Raw genomic sequence first — 14,064 nt, 5'->3', positions numbered from 1 at the left:
AATCACAATATTTGGTTGCATTTAGCCTAGTGTGCCTGTTGACTGGAAACAAGATGAATTCACTGAATTTTTCCACTGAATGCATCCGATGAAGTGAGCTGTAGCTCACGAAAGCTTATGCTCAAATAAATGTGCTAGTCTCTAAGGTGCCACAAGTCCTCCTTTTCTTTATGCAAATACAGACTAACACAGCTGCTACTCTGAAACGTTCATCTATGTTTTCCCACTCTTCTCATACTCTCAAATAGCAGAACTGTTTTGTTCAAATGTAATATTTGCCTTTGGGTGTAAACCAGGTCTGGAGAATTTCAGCCCAATGGGTGGAACTTTTGGGAAGTTATGATCACCTGAAAATGGGGTTTATAGTGAAAATGCTCTGGTAACCTTAAATATACCTGGAGCACTAGCATGCCCATTATGATGTGCCATGTGTCATAATTATACTCACTACGAACCATAACTTTGACTATCTTGACTCTTTTGCATGTAAATTCTTGACTATGCTGTTGAATGGATGTCATGTCTCACATTTGATTACCTGTGTTTTCTTTTTTAATAAGCAAGAGACGTGCTGGTGTATCTGACTGACATCTGTTGAGTGTGCAGTCTGAGGTTCCACTTGTGTAGCTGGATCTCCATGGGTGAACCCCTGCATCTTCAGAGAGCCCAGTTGGGGCTCCATGCCAATGTAGGGAACTGTGTGCACAGATCCAGTTGCCGGAGTGGGGCCTTGGAGCTCTCATCCTCGGCGTGCATAGTGACTGTGTTCAAATCAAATTTTGTGTGCTCTGAGGCTTTGGATTCCCTGAGCACACTGCGTTCTGTAGTGTGCAGCTTGGGAATCCAGTAGACCTGCTTAGCCTCTTCCCATGGCAGTTTTCATTGAATCAGAGCGGGCCCAGCAGGTCCCTCACTCACCAGTCTGCCAGCTTCAAATCACGTGGCCCTTGTAGAATAGAAAGTTGCAGAACATGTGAAATTTGAATTGAATGTTGTTGATTGGAAATTCAAATAAATGTGGGGGCAGAAGGGGGGGGGGGGATGACTTTCCAGGGTGCAGGTTGGTTCCAGAGCAGCCCTGAGTAAGAGAGACCCTCTAGGCAAAGTTTAACTTGGCCATCTGAACCAGCTAACATGCAGTGTTTGAGATATATGGGAAGTGGTGTATATTGCTGACTGAAAGGGGGACAAAGTGGAGAGTCATGTATTATGTAAATACAGTCCCTGTCTTTCCAATTTACTTAAGTATTTTCACTGAGTGTTTGATCCATGGCAAGTTTGAAAATCTAAAAATAAGCCATCTTTGAGTAATGAGCTCTAAAACTTGTCTGAAAAGTGTTTTTAACATAAAAAAATGTTAAGACTATCTTAAGCGACCGCACAGAGTTATGCAAAACTTAATAATAAATCCGCCTTTGGGTGGCAAATAAGCCTGTGAATCGGGGGGGGGAGCCTAGGGAGAAGGTTGTTTTTGACTCGAAAATACAGGCTTATGAAAATACCATCTGTCAGAAATAGCACCAAACACACAAGGACTTTGTGGTATCAATGCTTGTCTGTCTACACAATTATCAATTGGTTGTAGTAAGGAGAAGGTGAAAGAAGATAAACCAAAGTGTGGACTGTTGGTGGTTCCTGAAAATCTGCCTTGTTACATGGGTCTGGCTCTAATCCTGGCTGCTACATCATATTAATATTTTCCTATGTAAAGAATTGCTGTGCTTGCAGGGGAGATGTAGCCAATGGGAAGAGGAGACCATTATCTTTATTAAGATGTGGTCCATACTGTGAAAGTTTGAGACCTTTGGTACAGGTAATCTACTTGCTTGTCTGTCCAATCAGGTGTTAATTTGGAATTAGTCCCCCATTTATGTAGACAGGGCCCCATTCCTTAAAGAAAACTACAGTTTAACCCAGTGATGGCAGTTTTCTGCTGCTTTTGTTTTCCCTTTGACACTCAGATCATGCTATTCCCAGTTCAGAAAGACCCGGGGGGCAGAAGATCTAAGTGAGATCTGTGGGGTCTCATTGACAAAAACATCTTGTTTGTCTTGTTTTTCTGAATGTAATATAGATTAACCTACATGGCTAAAAGGAGGAGTAGAATCTCTTAGTGACCCTCTGTGTGCTAATATATTTTCTTAGCACAAACTATAGAGGAGTTATTGACCACACCTGTAAAACTGGGATAACACTTAGCAAGGCTGAGGGCTTCTCTACACAGTGGTGTTCACAAATATCTATTATGCTTTAAATTCATAACCTAACTTAATCCAAACTAACCTTCAAGTGTAGGCAAACCCTAAATGCACTGGTGATAGCACCAATTTCTAAGTTCAGGAAAAAATGAATTTATGTATATAGAATTCTACTCATGAAATTAGAATGAAGGACAATGAAATCAGCAGCACAGGTGGTGACTGAGAAATGGCTGCTGAGTCACACCAGAAAGCTAAGAGGTTATACCCCCAGTTAGAGGGAAATGGAGTGTGCTGTGTGTGGTTCATTGAATCTTGTGTCAGCTAAAATAGCTGCTGAGAATATCTTGTCTGTACAGCATAACTAAGTAAAGCTGTTAAATTTGATGTGTAGCTTGCTCAGGTTTATTCAAGAATAACGTGCAAGTAAAAAGTGATTTGAACTGAATCTTCTGACACTTTTATTAGGAACATTTTCCTTGGAGCTCAGATCAGCCATTCCCAAGGCACATAGTGGAGCCCTGTTTCCACTAAAACATTGTGTAGAAGCTCCCAACAGCTTGCTTGTTCACTCCTGTGTAGAGGACTACAGCCCTGATTGGGAACGCCTTGCAATAGACTACACTGCTGGATTGTTTTGTAATGCGCAATCATAGCTGGATACTTATGTTAGAAAAGACAGATGTTGAAGTATTGAGCAAGGTCATGTTTTGAAGGAAACTAGTAGAGTGGATCATGTACAAGCCTGCAACCTCTAGATTGGATGCCTCAGCATAGCTCCCATTGTTTCCCATGACTCTTTGTGTGACATGCATAAAGAACATCTTGCCTTTTCCCCCACCCTGCAAACTTTTTTTTTTTTTTTTTGAGCAAAGACCTTTGCATGTTTGATTCTAATGAGGGAGCAATTTTTAGAACCCTCAGAAGGGACTGACGTCTTTGAGAGGGATATTTAGTATCCATGTTAATTTAATCCTAGGCTTCTCACTGCACCACCAAAAAACATTTACTCTGGGAAGAAGGGACTTGTTTGTTAATAACAAACCTGGAAATTCCGGAAGGATATTAAACCTCCTACTTCAAGGTTTAAACCAATCTCAAATTATTAGAGACCAGATTGAGACCTATGTTGGGAGGGGGCAGATTATCCCACATCTGCCTGTTGCAGGGTTCTTACACCTCCGTCTGAAGCAGCTGATACTGGCCACTGTCAGAGACAGGGTACTGGACTAGATGGATCTTGGGTCTGATCAAGTTTGACAATTCCTGTGTTTTGGTTCAATCCTGAGCTTTTCCTCACTGATTTGAATTTTTTCACAGTTGGTGATTTCATCAAAGCACTGTGGTCTAATGGGTAGAGCATGGGATTGAGACTCAGGAGACCTGCGTTCTGTTCCTGACTCTATTAATAGCCCGACTGGGTGACATTAGGCAACTCATTTCCCCACTCTGTGCCTCAGTTTCCCCATTTGTAAAATGGGAATGATACTGAGCACCTTTATAAAGTGCTTTGAGATCAACTCATGAAATGCATTATATAAGAGTTAGGTGGTATTTATTATTGTGATCAGTAGAGCTCTTATCAGAGCTCAGACCAGCTGCTCAACATGTAGGCATGTTACTATAACATTGGAATTGTGAAGTGATCCATCCTGTATTACTATATCTTACATTATTTTAAACCGGAAAAAACAAACCACAATGCGTGTGTTTTCTGTTTCTCACCAGCTACTCTGACCTATGATACTCTCAGGTTTGAGTATGAAGACTTCCCTGAGACCAAAGACCCTGTTTGGATACTGGGGAGAACATACAGTGTGTTCACAGGTACTTCACTCACATGCTAGTACTTACACAGTGCTTTTCAGGGCTTGAGGGCTTTACATACATCTAACCATCCCATGTAGTGTGTTGAACTCTTATGTGATCCCAGCTTTTTCTAAGTAGCATCCTGCAGAAGTGCAGCCCCTGCTTGCTAGTGCAGTTGTGTGTTCCCCTGCATGTTGTGTCAGGATAGCCTTTCCTGCTGCCCTCAGACACTCCTGCTGCATTTTTGGAGAAAATTGTCGTGTTTTTTTTTTTTTTTTTTTTTTTTTGGCTACAGGGGTTGTAGAACACCCTCTCCTTCCACTTTCCTGCCTGGAGATACAGGGTTGTGATGCTTAAAGCTAGGGAAGACTAACATTGGAAAGGAGAGACCGAAGTAGTAAAGACTGTTTTTCCCCCAAACATGGCCCTGTTTTTTCTTCCCAGGCCTCTCCTGCCCTGTAGACCGGATCTTTGACTGGCCTTCGTGCAATAGTCCCCTGCTCCTGTCAAGCCAGGCACTTTCATCAGTGAAAGTTATTAAGGGGTGGGATTTAGGTAGGGTTGATGCCTTTCTCAGGGATGTCACATATGTGTGTTTGTTTATTTCTGAAAATCCTTCAGAGAAGGAGGAGATCCTGTTGGATGTGACCTCTCGGCTTTGGTTCACATACAGAAAGAACTTTCCTGCCATTGGTAAGTAGCACAGATATAGTTAAGAAAATAACTATACTGTAAAGGAGTCTGGCTTGTCTCTTAGGGCCTGACCCAATGGGAGCATTTCCATTGACCTCACTAGACTTTGGATCTGTACAGGGTGCCATCTCATGAGAAATAAGCATCTGAAGTGCAGTGGATTGGCAGTAAAGTACTGGAGTGCTTTCAGAAAACACCATTTTAAAGAGAGACCTGAACTGTGAACAATGACCTACTGCAGTGCTAATGTAGCTTCCCAAGGTGTGAGGAGAGCACCTGTCAAAGCCACCTCATTTAGCACCTGTCCCTGGCCTCTTATTAACATTTGGTTACATCTTGGGCAGGGATGGATGTGGAGGAAGTGTACTACTTTGCCATAAGAGGGAAGTGGAAGGTCCAGTGGTTAGGGTGCTAGCTTGGGACTCAGGAGAAACAGGTTCAATTCCTTGCTCTTCCACAGATTCCCTGTGTGTCCTTGGCCACCTCAGCCTCTCTCTGCCTCAGTTCCCTACCTGAACAATGTTGAGAATAGCACTGCCCTGCCTCACCAGGATGTTGTGAGGATAATTCCATTAAAGACTGAGGTGCTCATATACTCCATTAACAGGGGCCAGATAAACACCACCCTAGGCAATGCCAAATTGGTGTCCTGAGCCCCTTTTGTTAGGCAACCCTGCAGTGTTGCTTTTAAATGGTAATCCAGACTTCCAGAAAGAGCAGGTAGCTAGCATTAATTTTGTAAGTGATTTTTCTGGATAAAATTATCTTAAATCCTTCCAATAACTGAAGCAATTTACTCTTCTTAATAAGCAGGGTGGATTTGATTTAAATCTCTAGTCAGGAAGACTTGATTTAATCATGGATTTCTACATAAAAGTGCATTCTTGTTGTTGTTTGGTTATTTAATTTACCAAAGGTAATTGAAGTAGATATTTATGAAGTCACTGGGAGGTGAACTATCTCCAATTCAACAGGTTAATCATGAATATTTGGAGGATTTTCTTGCCATGCTGTATTAGGAGGAGAACATCACCAGACAGACATTTAAATTGTTTTATTTAACTAAAACAACAACATTATGTATTCTGGATTTTTTTCTTCAACAGCAAACATAATATTTTAACAAAACAAGCCTATGAATTTTTGAATTTAGTTAAACATTCAAGTTTTTTAAAATTAGGTTTGTTTTTGTTAAAATTGTTTTTAACTAAAATAGTTAAATCAACTGTCAGCAAGGTCAACATGAGAAACTTAAAATATTGGCTTCTGCAGCTAACTCAGTCGTCTTCACCTTCATTTTCCTCTTTGTTCATAATCTGGAAAAGAAAATCCAGCTTTCCTGCTTTTTCAGGTCCCAAACGATTTCTCAGTTTGGAATGAATTAGTCCAAGGGAAGAAAATATTCTTTCTACACCGACAGAAGAAGCTAGTGCTGTTAAAAGTGAGATGATCACTTCAGCAGTCTCTGAATCCAAGTGCTTAAGTGACTTTCACCAGTTCACTGGTGTGACTTTCTTTAAAACATCAGCAAACATATTTCTTGAATAGTTCATCCTTAGCTCTGAAGTTTATTATAGTTGGCATCATGGAGGGATGATTGCTGGATGTCCATGTCATAGCCATCTCCCCTTCTTCAGCAGTTAAGGTTTGACCCTGGTACCGAGTATTGAGAATATTTTCAAGAAAACGAGCTGGAGATGGTGCTTGTCCCATTCATTTTTTTAGTGCTTGTAATTTAACTCTGTCCTTGCATATGTCTCTTTTTAAGATCTCACTCGGTTCCTTCCAAATTTCAACGGCGTCAGCAATAAAACAGCTATTTCCCTGCATTTTGTTCAAGGCTACAGAAATAGGCTTCAGGGCACTCAGCATGTGTTCAACATTTCTGTTAAGCCCAACATTGAGAACTTTGGCTGTGACAGTGCCATCTATTTTTTCCACAAATGGTCATCAGATTAGGCCAGTTCTTGATATAATGCTCAGAACAGTCCACTACTGAGTTCCATCACACATATCTTGTGGGAGAGTTAGCTTGGTTCCTCCCACTTTTTTCAGAGCAGCTGCTGCAAAGTGGTGTTACGGAAGTATTTTGCAATTTCAACAACATTAGCCTTTATTTCTGGAACACTGAAGTCTTTGGCTAGGAGATGCATCAAATGAGCACTGCAACCGTATGTTGTTAGCTTGGGACTCTCTTGGATACATTTGCAGCATTGTCTGTGACCAAGCTACATACTAGACATTTGAATTGTTTTTCAGTTTGTTATAGCTTTTACTGCTACTTCCTGTAAGTATTCTGCTGTGTGTGCATTTCCGGATGTATCAATTGTTTCCGTAGGGAAGACATTCCCTTCTTCTGTTGTCACACAAGCACATACAATAGGATCATTGTGGACATTGCTCCACCCATCAAGACTCAGGTTAACAATTTTACCCTCTAGACCTTTTGCACACTGCTCAGTTTCTCTTTCGTACACTTTATCCGCCAATTTGCCTGTGACATCTGCTCTGTTGGGTGGACTGTATCCTGGTTTTAATGGCTGAACCATGTTAATGAAGTGTGGTTTCTCAATCATACAGAAAGGAGAGTGTGTTGCATAAACAAACTGGGCAATTTTTTCATCAATTACCTCTTTTTGTAATCTGTTGGTTCTTATCACAAATTTATCTGTGGTTGTTTCTGGATGATGGAGATCTTTTTTCTTTTCTTTTTGCTACAGGTGATATAGTGTGGCTATGTGACATACATGATGTGACTGAAACGCTATCATTGGCTATCCTGAAACTATAGAAAATGATGGTGATTTTGAAGGTGGATAGTCTTCAGAATCCTGTATGTTGAGGATGGATTCTCCTAAACAAAATAAATCAATGCAGCTACTTAATTATTATTACTGTACTGCTCAGTTAGTATTACTCGTTGCATTAGCTGACACTCAGTACTATTTTAAAGATGAAATCGTAAAAGGAAGGTTTGCCTATTTCAGCTATTTTTTATCACAACTGCATCTAAAATGATAGTAAAATAGAGTAACAACTATATTTTTTGCTCAAACATGAGAATTCAAGAATAGTCCAGAAGGAAGACACAGTCCTTAAGAAAGAAGTATGAAATAAAAAAGTTGACCAACCTGAAGATCCTGCATGTTCAGACATGTTGCTTTCATCATCTTCAATGCAGCTTCCTCCTGAGAAGGAACACTTCTCATGATGTTGTTTCATTCGGGCAACCAGGTCTTGCATTTCTTTGTTGCATTTTGCACACATGCCTGTTTTACCCACAGGTAGAGAACGTCATTAAAATATTCCCAAACTGGGTCTCTTTTACAGCCTGCTCCCATGATAGGCTCTCCCTTCTAGTGAGAGAATGGTATGGGAGATCTCAAATCAATGAAGGATGCACTCAGAAAGATCTCAAGACTTCTGGAATATGCTGCTCAAACAGTTTCACTTTTGTTTCTACTACCTGTCCCTCCCTTCTCACATTTATCTCCAGACTTTTTCTCCTTGTCCAGATCTATTCCGCCCCCAACAGTCTTCTATTCATTGAAGTTTTTGAAACTTTGCACTTTTAGAGAGAGGTAAGGGATTGACTCTGTGTACACAAATTTGGAGAGGGACAATGGGGTTATTTCTCACCTCTGTTTACTTATTTAAAACCATTTTTGCTATTAACAAGCATGTTATCTCTGGAGACACAAATCCACAGTTTGAGAACTGCAAAACTAAGCATCTCTGATGGTATCTTCTAGACTAAGCACTGAATCCCATTGGGTAGATAGAAAGATTAACCTCAATAATCTATACAGAAACCCCTGGAACCACATAAGATTGGGTCCCTAATCCATGAACTATTGGAACTCATTTACAAAACTTTTCTTAAACATTACATGACTATATTGTCTCATACTATGGAATTAGAATTTATAATCCCTATTCCATGATGAGATACGTTATAGCTCAAAGATACCTTAATTAAAACTATCTTTAGATCAGATTTTTTTTTTTTGATAAAATGCTTTTTGAGGAAAACTATTTGATTTTTTTTTTTTAAATCATTTATTTTTATCCACCCTGTTAAGTTCTTATCAATCCCTACAAATACAGTATTGGGTTATTTCCACTTCATAGAGAGTTGAATACTCCAAATTTAACTGGTAGGATAGAATAGTTAATGCTTGATGCACTTGTTCTAACTAAATTTTTCTCCTGGAAATAAGGCAACTATTGATACAATTGATAAACAAAGATGTATGTAGGAGACTCTTTCCCTTGCTGGAAGAAAGGAAGAATTCTTGTGCTTAACACAAAATGAAGTAATACAAAATGTAAAATAAAACATCTGTATGTGATTTCTGTTGTACTCAAACTGAAGCAAAGAGCTGAGATAAAAGCTAGAGGTGGAATAAAGAAATTGCACCTTAAAGCATCTACCATGGACTTGTGTATAACATACTAGGAATATGTGCAAACAGGGGATGAACTGTAGTGATAGAATGAAAATTCTCCTCTGGATCAATGGTTAGTTTTCATGGGTCCTCTTCCTGAAGATGATTCTGCTATTTTTCTTCTTGTGCAATTTTATACATAAAAATTGGATGGAAATCTGAGGACAATTTAATACGGGCTAGCTGGTTGCATTGAAGCTAAGGCTACATCTACACTAGAAACTTCAAAGCGCTGCTGCGGGAGCGTTTTGAAGTGTGTGTGTGTGTGTGTGTGTGGTCCTGCGTGAGTGCTGGGAGAGAGCTCTCCCAGTGTTACTGGTAACCCACCTCCTTGAGGGGAATAGCTCTGAGTGCTGGGAGTCTGTCCACACTAGCACTTTAAAGCGCTCAAACTTGCTTTTCACCCCCCTGAGCCAGCAAGTTAGAGCGCTATAAAAGGTAAGTGTAGACAAGCCGTTAGACTGATTCCTGGGGGTTAACATTGACTGAGTACATAGGTTAACCCCTTTCACTTCTATGTCTACACTAGGAAAAAGGTTGAGGTTAGATCAGGGTTAGCTAATGTTTTAGCAAGTCTCAATCTGACCTCAACCTCTCTGTGTAAATTAAACAAACCCTAGATGAACTTAACTTGTTCCCCTGAACTCAGTGTAGTTGTAGCTGTGTTGGTCCCAAGATATTGGAGACAAAAGGAGTGTGAGGTAATATCTGTTGAGGGGGAGAGAGACAAGCTTTCGAGCCACATAGAGCTCTTCTGCACATCTGGGAAAGGTACTCCACGTGTTGCAGCTAAATGCAAGGTGGAACAGGTCATTTAGTGTAAGTAGTTAGCATGTTCTAAGGGACCATTTTAAAGTAGAGTGGCCCGTTAACACCTCTGCAGTCACAGGACCAAAAATGGGGTTAGTGGGTTACAGATTGTTGTAATAAGCCATAAATCCAGTTTGTTCAGTCCATGATTTTTAGTGTCTAGCAGAGTTATGAATTTAAGATCCCAGGCTCATCTTTTGCAAGTGTTTGTGCAGGTTTCCTTTGATAGGTCAGATATAGAGTGATTGATCACATTGTGAAAAGTGTTCACCCACAGATGATAGGGTGTTTTGTCTTATTTTCCTGTCTGAGTTCATTTGAGAGTGTATGGATTGATTTCACCCACATGGTGGTGGTTGGGGCATTTAGTGCACTGGATGAGGTATACCACATGTTGTGTTAGGCGTGTGATAGGATCCATGGGTCTTGAAAGATAATGTTGGGCGGTGGTTGTTGATCATTTTAGCTGTGGACCTATGTCTGCAGATATTGCATCTGTTCTGGCAGGGGATGGTGCTGCTTTGAGTTGGTATGTTGTTGTCTGTGGGGAGCTTGCTTCTGATGAGCTTGGAGAGTTTGGGGGGTTGTTTGAATGCCAGAATAGGGGTTCAGGAGATGTCTTTCAGGATGGGATCCCCACTGAGTATGGGTTGTAGTATGATACCCCATATGGGTTTCAGTATGGGGTGGTAGGTGATGACTAGGGGGTTTATTTCTGTATTGAAGCAGGTTATCTCCTGGGTATTTAGGTGGCCCATTCCATGATGCAATCTACTTCTCTGGTGGAAAATCCTTGTTTGGTGAAGGCAGTTTTAAGTGTGTTAAGGTATATATCCCGGACTTCCTCCTCCAAGCATATTCTGTGGTATCTGAGTGTCTGGCTGTAGATTTCTTGGTGTATTAAGGGTTGTCATTGGATCTATGAAGGTAGGTGTGGTGATCTGTGGGTATCTTGTGTGGTTGTCTGTAGGATTCCCTTGCTGAAGCTGGTTGGTATTTAGGAAGTTGATACTAATGTGGGAGTGTTCCAGAAAGAGTTTAATGGACATGTGATGGTGGTTGAAGCCGTGGTGGGAAATCTATAAGGGAGTTTAAGCCATCTGTCCAGAAGATGAGAAGATCATCAATTTTTATGTCATCGGTTTTGTGGTACATTTGTCAAGACATTTTTCTTTAAGGTAGCCCGTGAAGGGGTTGGCATATTGGGGAGCCATCCTAGTACCCAGGGCTGCTCCCATGGTTTGGAGAAAGTGTTTGTTGTTGAATGTAAAATTGATATGGGTGAAGATGGAATGAATGAGTTTGGCGATGTGTTTGGGGTGGCTATCTAAGGGTTGTCCATTGTCTTGTAAATATTTGAGATAGGCAGCTATGACGTCATTGTGAGGGATGTTGCATAGGGAAATGACATCCATGGTGGTGAGGATGGTGTTCTGAGGGCAGTTCTTAATGTTGTGGAGTTTGTGGAGGAAGTCTGTGTCTCCTCGAGGAAGCTGGTCTTTTGTTTGAGTGGTTTGAGGATGGTTTGAGTCCCGTATTCCTTCAGTAAGAGTGTTGTGACCAGATATGATGGATCTGTCTGGATTCCCTTGTTTGTGTATCTTGGAAAGAATGTAGAAGCTCCCTGGGGTGAGTTCCTGGGGATGAAGTTGTAGAGTTTCTCTTGAAGTTGTTTGGGGAAGGATTTGAAGATATCCCTAAGTTCCCGGGTAAATCGTGGTGTGGGGTCGTCTTTCAGTTCTTTATAGTAGGTGGTGCTGGAGAGTTGTCAGTTGGCCTCATCAATGACCTCATGGTTGAGGACTACCGTGGCACCGCCTTCATCTGCTGGCTTGATCTCTATCTTGTGGTTAGATTTTACAGACTTTATGGGTGTCCTCTTAGTAATGGAGAGATTATGGTGGATGTGATGTTAAGAATTTTTGCAGTCAATTTTTTTCCCCTGAAGCAATCAATGTAATGATCACGAGTGCAGTTTCATCCGCTCTGTGGTGCCCACTCAGATAATTTTTTTTTTCTTATGATTGTTGGTGGGGATGTGGTCATTGTGAGTGGTGTCATTGTTGTGAAAGAATTCTTTGAGGCAGAGACGGTAGAAGAAGAGGACCTGAAGAAGAGTTCTGCGTGGCTCGAAAGTTGTCTCCCACCAACAGAAGGTGATCAAATTTAAAAAAAAAAAATTACCTCACTCACTTCGTGTCTCTGTTCCCGTGAATATCAGAACTTAAAATTCTACCAATTTATTTGAGCATAAGCTTTCGTGAGCTACAGCTCACTTCATCGGATGCATACTGTGGAGAGTGTAGAAGATCTTTTTATACACACAAAGCATGAAAAAATACCTCCCCCCACCCCACTCTCCTGCTAGTAATAGCTTATCTAAAGTGACCATTCTCCTTACAATGTGTATGATAATCAAGGTGGGCCATTTCCAACACAAATCCAGGGTTTAACAAGAACGTCTGGGGGGGGGGAGGTGAGGAAAAAACAAGGGGAAATAGGTTACCTTGCATAATGACTTAGCCATTCCCAATCTCTATTCAAGCCTAAGTTAATTGTATCCAATTTGCAAATGAATTCCAATTCAGCAAAGTCATTATGCAAGGTAACCTATTTCCCCTTGTTTCCCCCCCCCCCCCCGATGTTCTTGTAAAACCCTGGATTTGTGCTGGAAATGGCTTGATTATCATACACATTGTAAAGAGAATGGTCACTTTAGATAAGCTATTACCAACAGGAGAGTGGGGTGGGGGGAGGTATTTTTTCATGCTTTGTGTGTATAAAAAGATCTTCTACGCTTTCCACAGTATGCATCCGATGAAGTGAGCTGTAGCTCACAAAAGCTTATGCTCAAATAAATTGGTGAGTCTCTAAGGTGCCATAAGTACTCCTTTTCCTTTTGCGAATACAGACTAACACGGCTGTTACTCTGAAACCTTAAAATTCTACAGGCTTAATTTATGAACTTGACTAATGCTATCCCAGTTTACAGTAGAAAGTAGCAAGACCACAGATGCAAACTTTCTTCTCTATTAGTGAAACAGCAGGGACCCCCCCAAAAAAAGTACCTAGGGGAAGCACAAGATAAAGTGCCTGTGGCCCAACAAGTTTCCACAGCTCTTTTAAATGTCTGCTTCTACAGCTCTTTCGCTCTTTTCCATTCCCATCTCTGTGCCCTTTTCTGTGCTGCTTCCATGTAAGCAGTGACTTTCCAAGAAAGCCCCAAGATGTGCCCATGCTATAATCGAGTAACCATTTGATCTTATTACTGCTGTAAACCTTGTCCTCACCCCTTCTCCCCGCTACCCCATCCATTGTTGGCTGCTCCCATCCATTCTGACGTCTAAAATTTTGATTTCAAACTTTTGAGGACCAGGGCAATGCATTTGTTCTGTACAGCACCTAGCATGTTTTTGGGTCCTCTGGAAGTGAGAGATCACCAGGCTGGTTAAAGGAGAGCTGACCAAATAGGAGAAATTGATCTAACACATTGGCATGAGTCTGGGTGGTGACCTGGAGGACCTCTTCTTTGGCTCTCTTACTTTCTATTTCCCTACACCCTGGATATAAAGTGACCAGAGAGAAGAGAAAATAGTTGCAAAAAATTGTGCTACCAGTGTATTAAGAAGCAGCTGAGTCTGTAAAACCAGCCTACTAGTTCTGGTCACTCTGTGTTCTAAACTTTATCTTAACAGCTGGCTGTGCAATGGCCTAGCCTGGAAGGGGAAGTGGCAGCTTTCTTTGAAGTTCTGCCATAGGATGTGCTTTTAAAGCCTTTTGGCTTTTAGCCTCTGAATACCGATAACACAAACCAACAGTCTAATTACCCTCTGTCTTTTGGCTTATTTCTGTATTGTTCACTTGGGAACCTTGTCTAGCCATCAGCAGCTGTGGAGAGTCCTCACCTTGTTTTCATGGCAAGGTGCCTTAGCAGGTGTAGGATTTGGGTGAAGATTATGGGGAAAATAGTCCATAAAACACCTTTTATCTGAAATATATAAATAGATTTCTGGTAGCTTGGGCTGGAGATCTGTTCACAGACCCATGCCTAAGGGCTGGCATGATCCCATGTCTCATTCCCCAGTCTGAATTGAATATTTACTTGA

At 41.1% G+C, this 14,064-nt stretch overlaps 1 protein-coding gene and 1 long non-coding RNA gene across 3 annotated transcripts in view; one reads left to right on the top strand and one right to left on the bottom strand.

Moving 5' to 3' along the window:
- The window catches only part of ATG4B (autophagy related 4B cysteine peptidase), a 45,661-nt gene that overhangs the window by 2,742 nt on the left and 28,855 nt on the right, over positions 1-14,064 (top strand). The window contains exons 2-3 of the mRNA XM_074964201.1: positions 3,927-4,025; positions 4,629-4,700. Coding sequence (XP_074820302.1) covers positions 3,927-4,025; positions 4,629-4,700 — 171 coding nt within the window. The remainder of the gene's footprint in view (positions 1-3,926; positions 4,026-4,628; positions 4,701-14,064) is intronic.
- The window catches only part of LOC141994125 (uncharacterized), a 34,881-nt gene continuing 26,791 nt past the window's right edge, over positions 5,975-14,064 (bottom strand). For both annotated transcript variants that reach the window (XR_012641028.1, XR_012641027.1), the window contains exons 2-3: positions 7,832-7,969; positions 5,975-7,554 (exon numbers count right to left, since the gene is read on the bottom strand). This is a non-coding gene — a long non-coding RNA (uncharacterized LOC141994125). The remainder of the gene's footprint in view (positions 7,555-7,831; positions 7,970-14,064) is intronic.

Source organism: Natator depressus, chromosome 9 (genome assembly GCF_965152275.1).
Source record: "Natator depressus isolate rNatDep1 chromosome 9, rNatDep2.hap1, whole genome shotgun sequence".
NCBI lineage: Eukaryota > Metazoa > Chordata > Testudines > Cheloniidae > Natator > Natator depressus.
This window is presented reverse-complemented; position numbering and strand designations above follow the sequence as displayed.